Source organism: Gorilla gorilla, chromosome 3 (genome assembly GCF_029281585.2).
Source record: "Gorilla gorilla gorilla isolate KB3781 chromosome 3, NHGRI_mGorGor1-v2.1_pri, whole genome shotgun sequence".
In the NCBI taxonomy this organism is placed as follows: Eukaryota; Metazoa; Chordata; class Mammalia; order Primates; family Hominidae; genus Gorilla; species Gorilla gorilla.
The window spans coordinates 145,547,829-145,571,274 of NC_073227.2; the positions used below are offsets into that span (position 1 = coordinate 145,547,829).

The 23,446-nt window shown below is 33.4% G+C and overlaps 1 protein-coding gene across 3 annotated transcripts in view; it reads left to right on the forward strand.

Moving 5' to 3' along the window:
• Positions 1–23,446, forward strand: part of FAT4 (FAT atypical cadherin 4) — a 177,930-nt gene that overhangs the window by 83,265 nt on the left and 71,219 nt on the right. For all 3 annotated transcript variants that reach the window (XM_055384176.2, XM_019026020.4, XM_055384177.2), the window contains 5 exons: positions 427–558; positions 8,557–8,818; positions 10,123–10,473; positions 16,590–17,512; positions 18,153–18,327. In XM_055384176.2, coding sequence (XP_055240151.2) covers positions 427–558; positions 8,557–8,818; positions 10,123–10,473; positions 16,590–17,512; positions 18,153–18,327 — 1,843 coding nt within the window. The remainder of the gene's footprint in view (positions 1–426; positions 559–8,556; positions 8,819–10,122; positions 10,474–16,589; positions 17,513–18,152; positions 18,328–23,446) is intronic.

The following is a 23,446-nucleotide window of genomic DNA, read 5'->3' on the forward strand; positions in this document are numbered from 1 at the left end:
CAAGACATTAGTTGCCAATATGTAAACATTTCAGCAAGAAATTTTACACCACCTCCTCTGTGTGTCAGGCAGCATTTAATGGTTGAATGACAGACAGTGCTGAGCCTTGGCAGTTCCATAGTGATGTGCAAATCTGGGGATTAAAATGACAGTTAATCAGTGGACCTTTTCTAGTATAAACTCCATGGCCACTATTTAAAATCAGTTACTTATCAACAAGGCAGACGATTTTTATTTCGACTTTATGTTTTCGTGTAAAGATTTCACAACTTTTCCCTAGGGGTAGTTTCTGTTGTTTGGATGTTAGATGCAAAGGTTCCAATTCATTTTGGCAGTCTTGATTGCGTGGATTCCTGGTAGTCATTTTAATTGGTATCTTGCAGACACGTGGGAGTCATTCACACATTGTTTCCTTTTTCTTTGTAGGTAGAAATAACACTTCAGGATATCAATGACAATCCACCAGTATTTCCAACGGACATGCTGGATCTCACGGTAGAGGAGAACATTGGAGATGGCTCTAAGATTATGCAGCTGACAGCCATGGATGCTGATGAGGTAGCTCAAGCATGTCTCTGAATTTGTGAAACTTCGTAGTGCAGTGATTTATCAAATTTCTAGGATATGTTGACTACTTTTATTACCCAATAATTAAGGTTAAGCATGTGTGCTCCTTTCCAAAGAACATTAATTCTTGAAATGTAACATAAAAATGTTAAAAAAGAGATTACTATCAAGAGGTAATTTTCCTCTGATCAGCAATCCACAACTCACTTGCTGCTTGCACCTTAGGTTACTTAGCCAAATTATTTTTTTTCTTTAATAATAAAAATATCTAAAGAGGTATCTCTATTTTATGCCATTATTATTCCCCTTTGCTAATCTTATAGCAGCTAAGGATTGGTTTTTATTTTATTTGTAATTGTTAAAAGCAAATAATTTAAAACTACAGAATTTTAAGGTTTAGATTACTATTTTCTATATTTATATATTAAGTTCAGCTATGTAATTATTATGTTTCAAATGGCATGGAAACAAATAATTTGTGATTTGTATTTTTCTTATGAAAAAAACTCCATAGCTTATTTTCTCTTTACTGGGTAAGGAGTTTAATTAATGTTCTGGAGTTTAAGGAAGAGGAGTAACTTTCCAGACACCAGTATCTCCTTACCTCTTTCCCCTTAAGCCAAGCTGAACACAGAACAGAGAATTTAATTTTCTTCCTCTCATCTAAACTCAGAAATACCAGAAACTTGATTCCTGGCATATGAATAAGTGCTTTATAAATGTATTTCTGTAACCTTAAAAATTTAAATAAATAAATAATAAAATAATTTTAACTGCCACTAAAGAAAGGTAATGACTTAGTCATTTATACATTTTGCCAAAATCTAACTATTACGAATGAACAAAATAAAGCATAGACATTTAGGTAATTGCAATTTGCTATTAGAAAAGATACGATGTTTTATGTTTAGTACATTCTACTTAATTTTACAATGTGAAGTTCACACTTATTTCAAATTTAGCTAGCTTTAAAAGAGTTATCTGACTTAATATTTCTATTGTTGATAGATATGTGATATCATTAGCCATAATTCAGTAAATATTTCATTTTCTTAAAGTTTATCATTGATAATATACATTTTGATTTATCAATTCATAAAATTTCATTAACTCTTATTTGAAAGTAGCAGCAATAACAAAAAACTCATGTAATTGGCATAGGACAATTGACATCAAATAATTGAAATTGTAATGACTATTTCATTGGTTATACTCTAAGAACACAGCAAATAAAACTCATTTATTTGAAGTGATTTATTCTAATCACTTTAAAAGAATGAAGTAATAATCATGTTAATTATAATAGATATTCTAATGGGATGGCTATTTACTCCATGGAATATTGTAATTAGAGTGGGATTATTTAATAGGAATTACAGGAATCACGGGTAGAATTGCATTTGGAAATTTAGTTGTTTTAATCATCATACTGCTCTCTTAAGAAATGGTTATTTCAGAGATTCCAACACTCAACCCTTTTAATACTGTTCTCTTGATACTGTTATAATTTTATTTCCTTCCCAATATTTTCTCTTTAAGAATATTTCATGTAAGTATTAGTATAAATGCAATGCTGCCAGCATTCTTATTTTTCTCCATCTGACTTCCGTGTGTGTGTTTGTGTATGTGTGCACACACTTGCATTGCCTCCAAGTTCATCTTTTAAGCTATGTTTACATTTATGATGAGACTAGAGGAAGCCTAGGAAGGTCCTTATACATCTGGGTATTTAGACCAACACTTGTTTTTGTGAATTTTTATTTTATTTCTACTGAGCTTTGTTTTTTAAGTTTAAAAAAAAATGTAAGTAACCTTGCAGGCGTTATCACTTAGACATGCTAGTTAAGAAAAATACAGAATGTAAAGTGATGATAGCTAGGATATATAAGAAGTACTTTTGAGATGAGACAGAGTGGGGAATTAGGGCCAGAAAAGTATAAGGCTATAACGTTGGAATAAACAAGAGAATTGGAGGGAAGGCTGTTAGCAATTCAGGGGTAGAGAGGGATGCTGACAATATGTATGAAGTGTGACTGTGCCTGAAGGCATAAAAATCACCACATTCTTGTAACTAGATTTGTTTGTGTGTGAGTGTAGAAAGGCAAAGAGGATGGGAGGGAGTAACTAGGTGCACCTACAACATTAAAGGAAAGGGGGGCATTTCAGTAAAACTACAACCGTTGTTTTTTAAAGAAAAAGCTTACAAAGTTGTTTATCTTCTTAAATGCATTTTTCTCTTAAACAATTTAATAACGTTTTAATAACTGCTGACTGACTATAACTCTTGACATGAGGAACTCACATGTCTTTGGTTTCATGTTAAGTAGAATGGCTGCCTATGGCATTTAGAATTTTGGGCTGTTTTCTTTTTGTTGTTGTTTTTAGTTGCTTATAATAAATATTAATGCTTTTAGATAAACCTTTGTTTTATTTCTACTTTATTCTCAGCTCCTTACCTCTTAGCCAAATTTTGGGAAAAATATTCTAAAAATTTTCTCTCTTTTCAAATCCTGGCTCTGTTTTCTTTCTTCATCTAGTTTGAGTAAGACTCAAGATTATGTAGGTCATCAGCCAATTGTGTAGATTTTTAAAAATTATTTATATACTTTTCATTAATTACTTTACCTAACATATAAGTGTTAGTATGCTATAGGAACTCTTGTAGGGCACTGTAGAACAAAGCCTGGGTAAAGAAATTACAGTTTTATAAAACAACATGTACATGTTGAACTTAATTTAGATATCATTTGAAATGTGTTGGATCAAGATTTACATGTTTCAGAAGCACATGACTCTGTTTGTCTCTTGTTCCCTTTTATAAACAGAATTATGCTAGTAATGGGCCAGGATACTCAAACTTTGATTCGTGGTACCATACATGTTTTTGAAAATACTATTTAAGGTTCTAATATGCATTTGAAATTTATAGCTATTTACTTTTAGAATTCCTTCTATGTGCTTTTGTCTCTGTGGTTCATCCGGAGAGCAGAATATTTTTAACCAGCATTATTTCCACTGCAGTGAAGCTGAAACATGATATTTGTTTTTTGTTTTGTTGCTGATATGGCATATTTTGAATATTTAGTAAATAGACTTTTCAAAAGACCTAATTAAATCATTACTCTTGGCCAGATATTTTCAGACATTCACTAATATTATGAATTCACCACATCAGCTGATTTTGAATATGAAAAAGATTGTTTTTTATTAACACAGCCTGATGTGTTTACCTCTTTTCAGAAAAATTATTACAACTTTAGGAATATTATTATTTATTACAGCCCATTTGTAGACAGGGCATTTCTAAATATCAAACCATTTTTGTAATAGCATTAAATAGGTTTTCGTTTCTTTTCTTTACCTTAATTTCCAAGTACTTACTATTTTCATGGGTCTGAATTGAATGTAGCTACTTCCATACCTCACCCACTTTACTAAAATAATGGAATTCCTGGTGAAACAGAACAAATGTACAGAGTGTGGTCAGATGAGAATTCTCACATGCTTATTGAATGTTTTTGTTAAACCATAAAATTACAATAAATACGTTAGATATTCAATGTACACCTGAATATACAAGGTAAATGTGGGTAATGTCTTAGACTCAGCTGTTCCATTATTAAATTTAAATGTGCTTTGAGGCATTCATTTTACTAAATGTTAAGACTGGCCTGAAGAATGCAGTACAAACTAACACTAAATATAGAGGGAATATTTTTGCTTTAGACTGTTAGAAATCATCTCCTTATATGTTTGACCATGAAGGAAAAAATGTATGTAAGCTATGATGGAAAAGATGTATGGAAACTGTGGATGCTGTAATCCCCCACTGTGTCAGCTTCACATGCCTATACACTCCAAACTTACCTTCTTCCTAATATTCTCATTGAGAGCTCTGTGTCTTTATATTTTAATAAATACATTCTTTGAGGTTAATTACAATAAATGGTATATTTGTTTTAGGTAAGTATATTAAATTAAAGAGTAATTTTTGAAGTCAACATTTCTAGCACTACTTATACCTAGTGTCAAGGTCAATAGTAACATATAATAGGAAATCTGATACTGTATTTTCCCATGGATATATAGCAACTCTAGTTATATTTTGATTTAAATTATTCATTTGCAGAAGTCTAAGTCATCAAATACATTTAAGCCATCATGTTTTTCTTATAAGAAAATAGTAAGAATAAGAATAAAATAACAACTATCATTTTCCTGTGCTTACTATCTGTCAAGGGTTGTTCTAGGTTTTTAAAATATATGTTCACTAAATTAACCTCCAAAACAATCCTTTTTGGCAGGTAATATTATCATCCCAGTGTACAGATGAGGAAACATGGGCTTGGAGAGGTTAAGTATGTGGTCCAATGCCACATGACTAATAAATGGAGCACAAATTCAACCCCAAAATATGGCCCCAGAGCATCATATCTCAATCAGCACAGGGTATATTAAACTCAGTATTTTGATTGTAATATACAGAATTAAGAAATATCTCTCTTCCTTCTTCCTCTGCCGATCCTTGCTTCTCTTCTTTTTTCCCATTCCTTCACCATCCTTATTCAGTCCTTATATGAGTGTTCTTATCTCTATCTATTCTAATTTAATTTCTGAACAACTCTTGTGGCTTCAACTGACACCCACATAAAATGACCTTCAGATATTTATTTTAAACCTCATTCCCAAATCTCTAATTGCCAGATAACCATTTCTATGATGCTATTCTTCAATCCCTAAATACACCACAAATAAAATTTCACTTCCTATTTATCCTGCATCAAAGCAGGTCCTATCCTTGAAATGTCCTCAGTAAGAGTACTCTCTTAATTCCCAGCCAAAGTAACTTGAAATTTAAAAAGACTTTTTTTTTCTTTTTTACTTTTACTTTGCACATGGGGTTGTTAAAAAAGTGAAAATATATATGGAAATGTTGAGCAAATGAGAGAGCTATTAGTATTATTTCTATTTTCAATAATCTGTCAAATTTTACTAATTTGTCCCATGCATTGATTCAGAGCAAGACAGCCAGGATTCCAATCCCTTAATTTCTTTTAAAATGGGCATTCTAATAGTACTTACCTTGCTAGTTTGCCTTTAACAAATTAATTAGTGCCCTGGAATTGATGTGCTCAAGGTGGCATTTAGCAGCTAGCAAACACTATGAATATTCTGTTTTTCTCTCCACCATCTCTCTAGTTCAGAATTTTGAGGGTCACAGCTCAAAGACCTGAGAGTACGTAGGAAATCACCCCCATTTTCATTTTCCAGAACAGGGACTTTCATTTTACAGAACTGTTTCAGCAACTTGGGGGAAATGAAGCCTCAGTCTCTTGGGCCCCAACTGTATTCACAATCTGCCTTCTCTGGCCTCTCCCTACACTAGTCCATACTGCAATATCAATATCCTTAAAAGATTGCTTCCAATTAAAACAATATTGGGGTTCCTTGGCTGTAGAATTGAGGCAAAGTTGTGTTATATTTGAGGTTCTCAAAAAATATACCGATACTCTAACATTTTAGCTTGACTTTCTTCTTTTGTTCTATATTAAAATTGTCCACTCTAACACACTGTTCAACAGTAAGCCAAGTCCATGAATAGTGAATGACTGTAAAATATTGCACTCATTTGATACGCTTTTATTTTTATTTTATTGTGATAAGAACATTAATGTGAGATCTGCCCTTTTAAAAGATTTCTAAATGTACAATACAGTATTGTTAACTATAGGCACAATGTTGTACAGTAGATCTAGAAATTATTCCTCTTGCATAAGTGAAGATGTATACCCATGGCTTGTAAGCTCCTAATTTCTCCCTACTGTCTGTCCTGGAAAACCACCATTCTACTCCCTGCTTCTATGTGTTTGACCATTTTAGATACTTCATATATATAAATACCTACCAAGCAGTATTTGTCCTTCTGTGACTATCTAATATAACATCCTTAAGGCTCATCCATGTAGTCACATATGGCAGGATTTCATTTTGTTTTTGAGCTGAATAATATTCCTTTGTATGTATATACAGGTTGAGTATTTCTTATCCGAAATACTTGGGACCAGAAGTGTCTCAAATTCCTTTTTTTTTTTTTTTTAATTTTGGAAGTTGTATTATACATGCTGATTTAGCATCTCTAATCTGAAATGTCAAAATCTGAAATGTTCCAATAAGCATTTCCTTTGAACATCATATTGGCACTTGAAAATGTTTGGATTTTGGGGCATTTGGATTTTGGATTTGTTTTGATTAGGGATGCTAAACCTATATCACCTTTTTTAATCTATTCATTTGTTAATGGCTATTTAGTTTGTTTCCAAATCATGACCATTGTGAAAAAAGGATTGCTGGATCATACGGTGATTCTATTTGTTATTTTTTTGAGGACCTCCATACTGTTTTTCCACAACAGCTGCATCATTTTGCATTCCCACCAACAGTGTACAAGGGTTCCAATTTCTCCACTTCTTCACCAACACTTGTTTTGGTTTATTTGCTATGATAGCCATGCCAACAGGTGTGAGGTGATTTCTCATTGTGGTTTTGATTTGCATTTCCCTGATGATTAGTGACACTGAGTATTTTTTATATACTTGTTGGCCTTTTTTTTTTGAGACAAGAGTCTTGCTCTGTTACCTAGGCTAGAGTACAGTGGTGCGATCTCGGCTCACTGCAAGCTCTGCCTCCCGAGTTCATGCCATTCTCCTGCATCAGCCTCCCGAGTAGCTGGGACTCCAGGTGCCTGCCACCACGCCCGGCTAATTTTTTGAATTTTTTTTTAGTAGAGACGGGGTTTCACCATGTTGGCCAGGATGGTCTCGATCTCCTGAGCTCGTGATCTGCCCACCTTGGCCTCCCAAAGTGCTGGGATTACAGGTGTGAGCCACCACGCCTGGCCACTTGTTGGCCATTTTTATGTATTCTTTTAAAGAAACATCTATATAAGACCTTAACCATTTTTTTACTGGATTACCAAACTTATAGCTATTATGTTGTAGGACTTATTTATATATTTTGAAAATTAACTTTCTATCAGATATACAGTTTGCAAATATTTTCTCACATCCCATAGATTGCCTTTTCATTTTCTCGACTGTTTACTGTAGAGAAACTTTAGTTTGATATACTTTCACTTGTCTGCTTTAGCTTATGTTGCTTGTTTTGGGAGTCATATACATGAAATAATTGCCCAGGCTGTCTTTTAGCAATTTTCTTCTAGGAGTTCTATAGTTTCAGGTCTTAATTTTAAGTCTTTAATCCATTTTAAATTGATATTTGTGTATAATGTATATTTGCATTCTTTTGCATATGGATATCCAGTTTTCCCAACACCACTTGTTGAAGTGACTATCCTTTCCCCATTATATATCCTTGGCAGCCTTATGGAATATCAGATGACTATCATGCATGGATTTATTTATAGACTTTCTAGTCTGTTTGGTTTGTCTATATGTGTGTCTTTATGCCAGCACAATATTTTATTCATTACTGTAACTTTGTAGTATATTTTAAAATCAGGAAGCACAATACCTCTAACTTTGTTTATCTTTCTCAAGATTGTTTTGGCTATTTAGGCTCCTTTGTGGTTTCGTTTGAATTTTGGAATTGCTTTACCTATTTGTATAAAAAATGCTGTTACGATTTTGATATAAATTGTATTGAATTTGTAAATTGCATAGATAACATGGACATTTTAACAATATTAAGTCCTTCCAATGCATGAACTTGGGATGTCTTTCCATTTGTTTGTATCTTTGTTGATTTCTTTCAGCAATGTTTTGTAATTTGGGGCATACAAAGCTTTTACCGCCTTCGTTAGTAAGTTTAGTTAGTTAGTAAGTTTATCTCTCATTACCTGTTTAAGTCTTACAATATCATATGAACTTAAAGCCAAAAAGCCTTCCTTTGTCAAATACGTGTTCAAAAGAAAATATAAGGAGCAATGCTTTTCTACTTCCAATAGCTCAGATGCTTGGTCTCTTTTTTTAGGGTGCAAATGCTCTCGTCACATACACTATCATTAGTGGAGCTGATGATAGTTTTCGCATTGACCCAGAATCCGGAGATCTGATAGCAACCAGGCGGTTGGACAGGGAACGCCGCTCCAAATATTCACTGCTAGTTCGTGCTGATGATGGTCTTCAGTCCTCGGATATGAGAATTAATATCACTGTCAGTGATGTGAATGACCATACACCCAAATTTTCCAGACACGTGTACTCTTTTGACATTCCTGAGGACACAATCCCTGGTAGGTGATGGGTCTCTTATGTGTATTTTGCAAGAATCGCTTTTGAACCAAAATTACATACTATGTTTCGGCTGCTCTTAATCAATGATTAGTTTTTAATCATATACTACTAGTTATAAAAATATATATGCTGGCTTGTTGGATCTTTTCATTAGCGATCTTTGGTAAAATTCTCAAGCAAATGGCTAAATTTTTTAGGATGAATGAGGTTAGCCATTTATGTGTCTGAAAGTATTTGTGACATGGGTTATTAATTTTCTGTCAACCACAGTTTTGGTACTCTTTCTGCTTTAAAAACGTCTAATGTGATTTGGGGGCTATGTATAAAAAGAACAGCAAAAAAAAAAAAACCATGAAAAACTGTGAATATTGATTCTAATGCTCACTAGCTGTGTGACCAACAGCAAGTTAATTCATTTCTCTTAGTTTCAATTCTCTATCCTGTAAATGGAAACAGTAATTCCTGTTAAGAGTTAAGGTAAAGGATAATTTAGAAAGTACATTGAGTTTGCTAACACAGGGCTTGGGTATTAGCAAATGCCCATTAAGTGTTATGAGAAACTGAATCTTTAATTATAATCTTGCTTCTTTGAACATATTATATTGTGATTTTTTTAGTCTGAGTACTCAATATCCATGTTTCTGGTGTGTGTGTGTATGCTTCATTCCCGTTATTGGAAATTTTTATGTAAAATTAAAATTTTATTCTGAATTACATTTGGAATGATTATTCATGATAAGCCATACATTTTAGAAACTCCGTTTGGCAAAGGAATTAAACATCTACAGGAGACTCCTTCTACCTGCAGTTTTTTCTTCATTCCTCAAGATATCTTGTGCAAGTCCTTTATGGAAATCCCATCACACTTATTTCTCAACTTAGTTATTGCAATGACCACATAAGTTCTAGAGTAGTATCACCAGGGCGTAAGTCTATATATTTTTTGGAATCCTCAATTCCTGACACTAGCAATATGCTACCCTAAATGTTGATTGAATTCATCAGTATATTTATGGATAGGTACTGCTAGATGGAAACGTAACATCAGATGTATTATTAATTCCTCAGGAAATTTATGCTGAAACCTGAGGTCCACTGGATATCTGATATGTCACATACTGTATTCAAATAGGGAAATGGTAGTATCAAAATCTGCAGAATGTTATGTTCACTGTATTTTCATAGCAGTTTTCAGTTAAGATATTTTACTGTACAAATACATTTTTTGGTCTCTTTCTACATGTTCTCTTAGTAATACTTCTTACTTCCTTGATTTTATACTATTAATTTATTCTTTTGATAGGTTCTTTGGTAGCAGCCATTTTAGCCACAGATGATGACTCTGGTGTGAATGGAGAAATTACATATATTGTGAATGAAGATGATGAAGATGGCATCTTTTTCCTGAATCCCATTACTGGGGTCTTTAATTTGACTCGATTATTAGATTATGAAGTACAGCAATATTATATCCTCACTGTTCGAGCAGAAGACGGTGGGGGACAATTTACTACCATCAGAGTTTATTTCAATATTCTAGATGTAAATGATAATCCACCTGTTTTCAGCTTGAATTCATACAGCACATCTTTAATGGAGAATCTACCTGTAGGATCTACTGTTCTTGTGTTTAATGTTACTGATGCAGATGATGGTATGTATTTTATTTAATATAACTTTTAAAACATCTATAAACTGTCATCAGATTTATATTACATTTATTTATTGTGTTGAGCTGTCACAAAAATGCATTTTGTGAATATAGATCCGAAGTTGAGGAATAGAATTATAAATGAACTATAGAGGATTTTAAAAATTAAGTACTTTATCAGTTAAATTCTTATTTATAACAGAAAACATATCTTGTATTGTTTTATAAACTTTATCTTATTTTTCCCCCAAATGTAGGGTCATGTTTCAATTTAGCAATGTAGAAGTCATAAGACCACTTTTTTTAAAATAATTTTGTTAGATAAATAAAAATATTAGGTTTACATATGTTATTTTAACTTGAAAAGGATAGAATTTCAAAGCAAAATGAAAGCAAAGACTTAAGTAAAAATGCTTACGAATGCAAAAACTAAGTTTCACGTTTTTGACTGACAAATAGCTAATAATTTTTTTTTTTTTTTTTTTTGAGACAGAGTTTCACTCTTGTTGCCCAGGCTGGAGTGCAATGATGCAATCTCGGCTCACTGCAACCTCCACCTCCCAGGTTCAAGCAATTCTCCTGCGTCAGCCTCCCGAGTAGCTAGGATTACAGGCATGCACCACCACGCCTGGCTAATTTTGTATTTTTAGTAGAGATGGGGTTTCTCCATGTTGGTCAGGCTAATCTCCAACTCCTGACCTCAGATGACCCGCCTGCCTTGGCCTCCCAAAGTACTGGGATTGCAGGCGTGAGCCACTGCACCCAGCCCAGCTAATAATATTTTAACTAGGTTTCATTTCAGCTCGAACAGTCTCAGATCTGTTTAATTTATGCTAATGATCAAGTTAAAATTTTGCATTAAATTTATACTTTACATGTGTTTGATTTGTATTTATTGCAAAAGCAATTGGCAAACTTTATTTTAATAGCTGACTCCTTTGGCCTTTCTTCTAACACTTGTTTTGTAAGTATACATATCATATAATATAGCATTAGAGAAAACATTGTATGGATTATCAATCTTTAACTGAATTGTCTGGAAAATTAGTACGTGTTTTTCCCTTATGTCGGATGCAACTAAATTGTCTCATCAATATATAAAACAAGGGACAGTACTTTGAAGAGGAAATAGGTCTCTAGTGACAGGCATATCTATTTCAATTTAGAATTTCCTTATTCTTATGACTTGGATGATTTGTGAAATCTCAGAATACTATTCTATTTTAACATTCTATTCTATACTTAGTTTCCTTCTCATAGTGTCTATAAATGGCACTTGGAACGATATGAGAAGCAAAAAGGACAGTATTTTATATATGTTTCAATAAGTAAAATGGGAAATACTTTCTTTAGAATTCATTGAGTGAGAGCATTTTGATGTTTCCTCCTCTAATTTAAGTGCAGTTAAAATTGGGCACAAAGATATATCTAAAATAGATACAGCTGTAATGCTAGTACTACTACTATTACTACTACTGTTGTTAGTAACAATACTTTAATGTTAACGATGTTAATAAGAATCTCAAGAACTGACATCTGCCAAGTGTTTTGCATGTACCCAGTCCTGGCCTAAGAACATTGCACACTCTATTTCATGTACCTCATCCCAGGTCTGTGGATTGGCTCCAGTTAGATATCTGTATATAATTGAGGTTAGTCCCTATTTTGGAGATTGGTTCATCTGCTATAACTTTTAGTTAGTTTACCTATTCCATAGATAAGAATATTTTCAAAGCTAATCATATATTCTTATTTGTCCTGTGACTGTGCTCAACTTTTCTACAGTGAAGAATTTTCCACCATGTTTCTTTGTGATTTATTAGTTATGTATTAGAGAGAGCCAATTGTTTCATAGAATTGTATGTTTTCCTGGAATAAGTTTTATTTACCATCATAACTTAAAATATAGGGAAACTGGGAAGATACCAAAAAATTAAAAAGAAAAAGAAAAGAACTTTGTTTGTCAAAAACCTGCTGGAATATTCCATGCACATGTAAGCACAGAAATACATTGACCATTGTCTCTAAGTAAGTTTTTGTGATATTTTTCCTTTAATTGCATTGAGTAAAAGTTTCAAGCTATATTTATTCATTGTTTTAGTTTTGAATACGTTTATCAGTGTAATTTCCTGCACCTTGACATAAAATATATGACACAATTCCTATTCTTTCTGAATTTCAAGGACAGTGATAAGGCTGTACAAAGGTAAGCTTGTTTGTAATAATTTCCAGCTCAGTTACACAAAAGGGTCTCAAGTGTTTCACAGACAATATTAGTCAGACATTTTTTAAAAATAACAAATTAACAAATAAATCTCAATCTCTGATCAGAAGGTTCCAATGAGGTAATATTGTCATCTTTTTAGATGAAGGAATTTTATATGAAAATAAATGTCACAATCTGTTATCTGTCTATGGATTCTGTCAGAGTTTAAAATTTAGCTTACATGATGATTTCATAAAAATAAATCAGATCTTTTACTGTTTTCACAAGAAGGGTAATACCTCTGTTAGCATCAAGACTACTAAGCATATGGTATTACATTGAGGAAAACTGTTTAAATAGGAGCATCACGGAAATATTCTGGCTTTGATGGTTATTTCGTTATCCTATAAATTATTTACACTTTAAATATTGGGAAGTCATATTAAAATGTTTTGCTAATAATACAATTGGAATTTTTGCTGAATAAATGTAGCTATATAATATTGGTGTACAATACAGACCATTGAGTTTCATATATTCCAGTGACCTGATGACCTTGTTGAAACTGCTTTATAAAGATGGGTGTTATTCAAAACAGTTCTATGTGTTGCAGCTATGTGAAAAGTTGACAAATATTAGTTCTTTATAGAAATTAGAAGATAGCATTTATAGATTGTGAGTAAATATACATATTTTATAGCATGAAACTATACACCTATACTTTTAAAATATATTTTACTATTTATATATATTTTTATATATTTATAATATATATTTTATGTGCTGTGCTTCTTAGAACGAAATTATTCATGAGACTGAAATACTATATATAGATATGTACATATCTATATATAGTGTGTGTGTATGTGTGTGTATATATATATATATATATATATATATATATGATGAAACCATAAAACCATATGTATGCAATAAAACTGCCAGGAAGAATCATGTAACTAAATGACTTGGAGAACGTTGAACACAAATGGTTCACAGTGGGCTGTTTGAAGTTTAAAGATCTGGTGGACCATTAAAGCCCACTAGATTTAAATTGCAACACTTATGGATAAAGCTTAGAATTTAAAACAATGTAAAAATAATAATTTTAAAATAATGTGTTTACTGTCTCATGGTTCAGATATTTGTTGCAAAAATAGAAAAAAATGGTCTGAGCTTAGTATTTTTCAGTATACTTCAAATATTCCGGGAGAAATTTGAGTTTTGCTATGTCTGCACTTATTTTTTAGATGTAGTGTATGTGGCCAAAGTCACTTTTTAGACTTGTCAGAAATGAAAAGTTATTTTCTTTACAGTAAAGTAAATGCAGATGGATTCCATGACCTGTAATTGCAGCAATTAATTTTCAGTTCCTGAGATGAGAGCTACTTCTTCTATAATGTGGCAATATTTTATGTAAAAGTAGTTATATTTTTTATTTGTTTCATCAACAATAATAATCTTCAGTTTATTTTTAATGTTGTTACTTAATATATTTGTCATTATGTATTTGAATATAAAAGCAAATTTTTCTTTTGTTATACTTTTAGTTAGCTTAAAATTTATTACTTCCCTTACCCATTCATCTACCAAACTTTTTGCCTTTATAAAAGAGGCTGTTCTGCTGTTTACAACAACACTATAAAATTTTGGGATCGTGTTCTCTTTTTGCCTCTGCAATTTAGCTGTTTACTCAAGGAAGTAGCATACATGATGGACTAAGGATGATCAGATACTTGATTTAATTGCTCCCATTCCTGTTGATTTTTGTAGAAATGTTAGGCCATGTAAAATGTCAGTATTTTTAATGTATTTTGATCTTAGATATGAAAGATTTTATATGCTTCTCTAGAATTAAATTTTATATCTTTGCTTGTTGGTATTTATTTTCATTCATGTGTTTTCATAACTGCATTTCTCAATAATAGTCATGTCCCCAAAAGAATGGGGATTCAATATTTACTGATGAACTTTTTTGTAGGAAATGCAGAAAATTTTCTTAAAAAGTAATTAAACGTAACTATATATGTAGATGTTAATAGAAACACACGTATACACATAATTAAAAATAAATTCTATGTGTGTATATATAGATACTCAAATATGTATGTTATAATGTTTGAGTAAATATATATACACACACAATATAATGTATATACATATATTTACGTTGTAATGAAAGTCCTAAAAGCTTTATATATATATGTGAAGATCGTGGAAATTTTTATCCTCTAAAGCCTGTGGAATTTTAAGACAAGGGGTTGAAATAAGCTGTTAACCTTGTTCTAGTCAGATTCTACAATTCTGTTTCTTTCCTGCGGGTGAATTGACCTCTGACACCTATTAGCTTTATTTATTCATATTTTTCCCGATCTTCAGACTCCTAAGTATTCTGAACTTTATAACCTCTTCCTTGTTCACTTGTGAGTAGTCTTAAATAAACTATAAAGATTAAAAGTCACAACTCATAATGAGGGGGAAAAAATAAACTACCCTTTCAACGATTTGCTCAATCATTGTTTATCCTAGAAATTTTTGTTAATAAGTCATTGTCTGAAAGTTATATTCATAAATATTTTTCCCATGTTTCAAATTAGGCAAAGGATATTAGAGACAGTAAAGTCACAGAATAAGAGTAAGTGTGGCGTTTTTAAAAACATTGAGTTCTACATGGTAGAAAAAAATCTCATACTCAAGTTAAATTTGACTTCTTAAAGAACTTGATGAAGTTCAAAAAAAGGCAAAAGTTAACTGAAGTATTCATAGAATAATGAGAAAGAATTTTTTTAAAGAAGAGTAAAAGGGTGATTAAATTGTTCTAGACGACTTTTGCCAAAAGTGAACATCACTTCTCATAGGTAGAATTCAGAAACCTGGATAGTTGAAATTAATGTTAGAAATATAGAAGCTAATTGTAGGTAATTCAAGTTAGTCAGTAGATATTTGCTAGTCCCAGAATATACATCTTTATTAAAGATAGATTACCTGGATGTACAGTATGTTTTTATCATAATATCCTGTAATTTTTCCAATGTCATTAGGATAAGATATAAAAATGCACGTCGTTATAGGCCAGAAAAGAAAACATCACTCTGAGGCAGAAACTGACTTCTTTCTGTTTTCACTGCTTATTTGTTATTTACCTTTAGTTACTAAAACAGTAAGATGATGTATATGCTCCACATCATTTTTGTTATAAGAATCTCTGCAATCATTTTCTGAAGTGAGGATTTAGAAACAATTTTTAAACTAAAAAATGACACATGATCCTAAGAAAAATCAACAGTATCTAAATACAGTTCAATAATAGCATGAGCATTTATATTTGGAAAGTTTTATGTATAATTTTACTGCTAACAATTTCTTTAAAAATACTTTTTAGAAACTTTAAATATGTTTAATAAAATTTGAAAGAGAACTATTGTCTCAAAGGTCCATTACTTAGCTAGACACTTAATAGGAATTAATAAGTATTTATTGATTTTGACACGAAATATAAAAGTACACTTACAGCATTCATGACTAATGCCATACATCAGAACATTTTATTACCCTTTCTTGAAAATTGGTGTCAGCCTCCCTAAATTACTAAAGTTACAAATGTTTGACTAATAGTATAGCGTGTGGCACTGTTAGTGTTGGACCATCAGGAATTATGTGATAGAAACAAGGAAATATATAGAAAAATATCTGCTCTCTGGAATATTTTGTTCCTCTTTACTTTTGTAATTTAACATTTCAACACCCTAGTAAATAGCAAGCAATATATAGATCATTTGTTCACAGGATTTCGTAAAGTGTGTTTGGATGCACGGCATATCGAACATGCCAAATTACTTGCCAAAAGTTTTGCTATAGCTTGTTCTGCAATCAGCGTATGTTTAAGAAAATTTTTTCTTCCCTTTAATTTCAGGCATCAACTCTCAATTGACTTATAGCATTGCTTCAGGTGATAGCCTTGGGCAGTTTACTGTTGACAAGAATGGTGTACTCAAAGTCCTAAAAGCTTTGGATCGGGAAAGTCAGTCCTTCTACAACTTGGTTGTTCAAGTGCATGACCTGCCACAGATTCCAGCCTCCAGATTCACAAGCACTGCTCAAGTCTCCATTATTTTGTTGGATGTAAATGATAACCCACCGACATTTCTTTCCCCTAAATTGACATACATTCCAGAAAATACACCTATTGATACTGTTGTTTTCAAAGCTCAAGCAACTGACCCAGATAGTGGCCCAAACAGCTATATTGAGTACACTCTGCTGAACCCTTTGGGAAACAAGTTCAGTATTGGGACCATTGATGGTGAAGTGAGGCTCACTGGAGAACTGGACAGAGAAGAAGTTTCTAATTATACTCTAACAGTGGTGGCTACAGACAAAGGTCAACCGTCTCTCTCTTCATCTACAGAGGTTGTAGTTATGGTACTTGACATCAATGATAACAACCCCATCTTTGCACAAGCTTTGTATAAAGTGGAGATTAATGAAAACACACTTACTGGAACAGATATAATACAAGTGTTCGCAGCAGATGGAGATGAAGGCACAAATGGACAGGTTCGCTATGGCATTGTTAATGGTAATACCAATCAGGAATTTCGGATAGACTCTGTCACAGGTGCCATCACTGTCGCTAAACCTTTGGATAGAGAAAAGACCCCTACCTACCATTTAACTGTTCAGGCAACAGATCGAGGCAGCACACCCAGAACTGATACCTCCATGGTCAGCATTGTTCTACTGGATATTAATGACTTTGTTCCTGTATTTGAGCTATCTCCATATTCTGTAAGTGTCCCTGAGAATTTAGGGACACTACCCAGAACAATTCTTCAGGTCAGTATATTTAAATAAAGCAAGTGTTGTCTTAATTATAAGACATCTATTTGAAAACCTCCCCTCTTCTACAGCATTTACGCTTCCCCGTTCTCTCCTCATTCTCATCCATAAATGCTCAATTGCAGATACAGCAAATTTTGAAAAGGAAAGGTTTATAAACGTCATACTTAAGAACCTCTTAATTTCCTCATTGATGAAACTATTGTATTTCACTAGCTTTCTTTTGTGTATACTCATGTTGCACACATTTATGTATTTGTGTTTTTGAATTTTGTTCCACAAGGATAATATCTGCACATAGTAAAAAACTAAAATGATGGAAATGTTTGAAACTTCGTTATAAATATTGTTCTACTCTTTTCCTTCATATATTTAACTACCTAGGTGAAACTGCTCTTAAAAATTTTTATGAAGCCTTCCAAAAATGCTGTGCATTAGCTTTACACATATTTTTACACAAATAGACTCAGGTGATATATACTATAGTGTGCCATTTTTATTTTTTACTTGAAAATCTAAAAATATATCTTTGGAATCTCTTAACATAGTTTTACCTCATTTTTTTTTAATGGAGACATTTTATTTCATGAGATGCATTGTTTGTTTTACTCACATCTTGATATGTACTATTCTACAGGTGGTGGCAAGAGATGATGATCAAGGATCTAACAGCAAACTCTCATATGTTCTGTTTGGTGGTAATGAAGACAATGCTTTTACTCTCTCAGCCAGTGGAGAACTTGGAGTAACACAGAGTCTGGATCGGGAAACAAAAGAGCGCTTTGTCTTAATGATTACAGCTACAGATTCAGGTAAGTCCCTTACTCCCTTGTTCATTTGTAAATAATTTCTAGGCCAGGCGCGGTGGCTCACGCCTGTAACCCCAGCACTTTGGGAGGCCGAGGTGGATGGATTACTTGAGGTCGGGAGTTCAAGACCAGCCTGACCAACATGGTGAAACCCCATCACTACTAAAAATACAAACATTAGCTGGACATGGTGGTGCGTGCCTGTAATCCCAGCTACTCAGAAGGCTGAGGCAGGAGAATCGCTTGAAACCAGGAGGCGGAGGTTGCAGTGAGCCGAGATCATGCCACTGTTCTCCAGCCTGGGCAACAAGAACGAAACTCGTCTCAAAATAAACAAATAAATTAAATAATAATAATTTCTTCATAATATGAGTATGAAGTATTTTCTGTTTGCCATTAAATGAAATATTTGTTCACTTTTACTAATGCTTGAAATTCTGATTGCCTCTATGTTATTAATGGCACATCATTCACTTTATGACATTTATATATAAGTGGCAAGGGCTTAAGGACATCGCCACCTAAGCCCTATTCCCATAAAACAGAATGAATTGTTGCCCTATAAGCCTATTGAGTACCTCTGGATGTGACCTTACACTCTACTTCCTGAGCTAGGGGCATTTAAAGTACTTTAGCTTTGGAAACATGTAGATGGTTCCAACCACTTCTCTTCTGATAGACATGGGTGAGTGAGTCTGTTAGGAGGAGCTTTCACTAGAAGGTGGCTCAGTATTCAGTGAAGCATTGGTCTAAATGTGCAGGCTGCTCAAGAACCAAGTCCTGGTTCCAGGGAGCCAAACTATAAGTTCCTGATGCCACCAGCCTTGAAAATCAGGGTCAGGGGGAAACCAGGACTTGGAATTATTAGTATAAGGATAAATAACAGAAGTCTAACCCTAATTTCTATTAAATAAGAAATATGCAGATCAGATGTGTGAAGATTCTGCCCAATAGAGTTATGGAGGATTCTAAGTTATGGAGGGTGAGCAATCAGATTATCAGTAACATTATGATATGTGGAAGCCTGTCACTCAAAGCTTTAAAAATGATGCTGAAGACCATGATGGGAGGCACAAATGAGTTTCAGTGACATTAGTATCCTAAGTCATGGTGTTTTGGCAGCTCTAAAAATGAAAGCATTAATTAAACCTTGTTTCAAAGCACGGCTCTCTATGGGCACTGTTTTTCGAGTCACTCTGAAATAGACTGGCATTTCTGAGGCCACTGGTGGATAAATACTCAATTAGATGTCTGAAGTTCACTTTTATGAGTGATACAGAAAACAGAAGTTGTGAGGAAAGTTGAACTGGGTGATCTTGAAATTAATTCCCTTGGATACTCTTGATATGAATAACCACTTTTTTCAGGAGAATGTGAGTTTTAGACATCCAGTTTTAGAATCTACAGTTTAATCTTATTTTCCAAGAATGAGATCTCTGACAGAGGACTTAAATTACATATTCACTGTTTTCATTCAAAAGTCAAACTTGTAGATGACATGAGAAATTTCAGAAAAATATGGCAGCTATGAGATCCCAGATGCAATGTTTTTCTCAAATCTGTAGTGTTCTAAGGGCCTGGAAAATATCAAAGTGTTTCAAAAAAATTTTGAGAGTTTACTTCTTTATCTCACAAATCACCTTTCCTTTGCATTTTTTTTGAACTATTACCTTAGCCCAGAGATAGGTCAACTTCATCAGTATGGCACAGATTGCAGTGGCAGTTTTTAATCATGCAAACCACTAAATGTTTCAATGTGGGAGGGAGAAAACATTACCATTTAAACTCTCATCATATTTTTATTTACCGACTGCATGGTTACAGAATAGCATATTTGGAAACTCTAACTACTCCTGTCTACTGCTCCAATAAGCTACAACCACAGTATCATATGTATGTGGTGCTAAAAGTTACATTACTAAATTACAAAACCGGAAGAGGGTATAATAATTATATCTCATTTTTCCTGTAGATAATTAAATTGCTAAACAGACTACAATTGCATTACTGATGATATGTTGCTTAGCTATAACAGAAAGTATGGATATTTGGCCTTCATTATGCATTACTTATAGTTATTTCTTCTGGAAATATTTACTGTACCAAGTAGAAACTCATAGGAGGCTAACACATCCACCTGGTATAGTAATGCAGGTACTACTACATGGTTTAAAGGAGAATTTGCTCAAAAGCAGTTATGTCCTTCATATGGGTTAGGCATTCTACTCCTAAGTAGCCTTTCTTACAAGAGTTTGCCTTACCATTTTCTCATATGTGCAATAAATAAAATAATGTTTTAAATGGAGCAAGTAGCAGGAAATTATCAGGGAAACTAGAAGAGTATGCTTTAAAAAATGAATTCAGATAATTAATTTAGAAATGGAAGTATATCCTGTAGTTAAATACATAGACTTTATAGTTAAACCCCACTTTACATCCTACCTCTGACATTCCCAGCTATATGACCTTCGACAACTTTACTATTCCTTCATGTTTGTATCTATGATTGGAAATACTAATATCTATATGAAAGTTTATTGATCAAATAGATAAAAAGAAATACTTATTTTAGCTATTAATGTCAGTCGGCATGTTTGCTAGACATTTCAAGCTTAGTAAGGCCAAAGTAACACTTTTGACTTCTATTCACCTCCCTACCTTAAACGAATTGCTCCATAGATCATTTCACAATTACTGAAGGCAAACCTTGTTATTATTCTTCATTCCTCTTCCTCTGTACACCATATCCAACAAATTCATTAACAAGGAGACTCAGCTTCAAAAATGTCCAAAAGTGTCCTGAATTTATCCACTTTTCTTTACCTCCAAAACGATCTCCTTAGTCTAAGCTGGGGTAGTATGATAGCTTGCTAACTGCCTATCTTTTCTCCTGCTTGGTGCATTATCCAACAGGCAACCCAAGAACATTTAAAACTATAAATTAGATCATCATACCCTATCTCTTGCATAGAGAGCATGCAATGATTTCTAAGAATAAAATTTAAATGTCTTACCACTGACTACATGGGATTAAATAACTTGGTCTCTGTCCATTTATCTGAACCCCTCCACCACCACCAGCTGCCACCTTTATTTTGAGCCAGAGTCGTGCACTGGCCCCAGCTCACCCTTTGTCTCCTCTCAGTTCTGCATTTAGTATCATCACATTATTAGATTGTAATTGGCCAGCATGGAAGTATTTACACCATGGAAATCAGTGAATGCTTTGAATGTAGTTGGCCTGTTTCTTGAAAGCAGTTGCTAAACATTTACTGAATACTGCCAATGCCAACCAATCAATCAGGCTTCCTTAAAAATGCCAACCTTTCTGCCATGTTGGCCTTTTGCACTTGTAGTTCTCTCTGCCTGGAATTTTCTACTCTACAGCCAGCTGTTTGGTTTGGTTTGGTGGGGGAGAAGGGCATCCATGTCATGGTCATTTTGTCATTATTTTAGATAAAATGTCAACTTCTCAGAGAGGACTTGTCTGACCAGTAATGTTATGTTTGCCCTTTCCCTTTTCCCAGTGTCACTCTATCAACTTCCTCTTTATGATTTCTTAACACAAATTCCTATCTAATATTGTGTTCTTCTACATAAAATATATGAGTATATAGAGTTTGTTTACCTTATACTTCTCTATCAGATTTCCAGAGAAAGTAAACTTCCTAAGTCTTATTCAAAATGGGATTCTCAGAAACACTTAGAAAAGGACCTGCAACATAATAGGTGCTTAATAAATATTTGTTGAATGAGTAAGTTATATTTGTTGAATAATGATAGTTATCATTTGAAAGACAACCTATTATTTTAATATGCAACTATTATTTATATTTATTTAATGTACTTATATTTAGTTTATTGTTATATATTCATTGTTTGCAGATTTTTTTAAAGAAACTTCGAAAAGAAAAAAGTGCAAATCATTTTTAATTCATGGCTGAAATTCCAGAAGTTTTTGCTACATTGGCTGTGGTCATTCAAAGTGACCTCTCTTTTGAAAAGCAGCACAAGTGTTTAAAGCTTTGTGGTGTTTAGTGTGACGTGACAAATTGCAGTCACATGTAAGGACCCAGTGAAGCATTTTATGGCTTTAATTCAGTTTCAAGTGCTTAAAATACTGCTTGAGCTATATTCTCATGACTTTCCCCTGAACCTTCTGGCTCTGATTCAATTCTGTTATCTATTAGACATTTCTAGACAGGTCGTATTGCTACTCTGTGCTTTACTATCCACCTTTTCTTACTCTGGTTCATAAGATTTAATTCAAAACCTGCATGAGCAGAAACTACATGCTTCTGAATAGTTTTTGTTTGTTTGTTTGTTTGTTTGTTTTGGAGAGGGAGTCTCACTCTGTTGCCCAGGCTGGTGTGTAGTGGCATGATCTTGGCTCACTGCAACCTTCGCCTCCCGGGTTCAAACAATTCTCCTGCCTCAGCCTCCCAAGTAACTGGGACTACAGGCACATGCCTGGCTAATTTTTTTTTATTTTAGTAGAGACGAGGTTTCACCGTGTTGCCCAGGCTGGTCTCGAACTCCTGAGCACAGACAATCCACCGGCCTCGGCCTCCCAAAGTGCTAGGCGTGAGCCACTGCGCCTGGCCTGAATAGTTTCACCATTCGACAATTCTTTTATACCTGGTTTTCCCAAAGCAAACAATTGTGAATCTTCCATATCTCCCAAACATCTAAGCACTTTCTAAGCACATGTGGCAATTGGTTTCACATAGCTTAAATATAAGGGCCCATCATTTCACACCAACTTAATATGTAACATTTGCTTGTTTTAAATTTTATTATGGAAATTTTGGTGTTCACATAAATTATTCCAACAGATATATATTTACGTAAGTAATTTGTCCAGACCTTTTAGAATTTTTTTAACTCAAGATGAGATTATGCCCTCAAAAATAAATTTAAATGCTGTGAGGCATTAATATCTGCCACTGCTCTTTCAGGGAACTGAATTAATGTGCGAGAAAGCAGTAAAAAAAACTGGTATGACACCTTGGGGATGCTACAGTTATACTCAGTGTATATTTTGGAGGAGTTTTTAAAGAAAGCTACATATGAAAAAATTCTAAGTTAGAGAAATCTGACATTAAGTGATGATTTTTTTTTT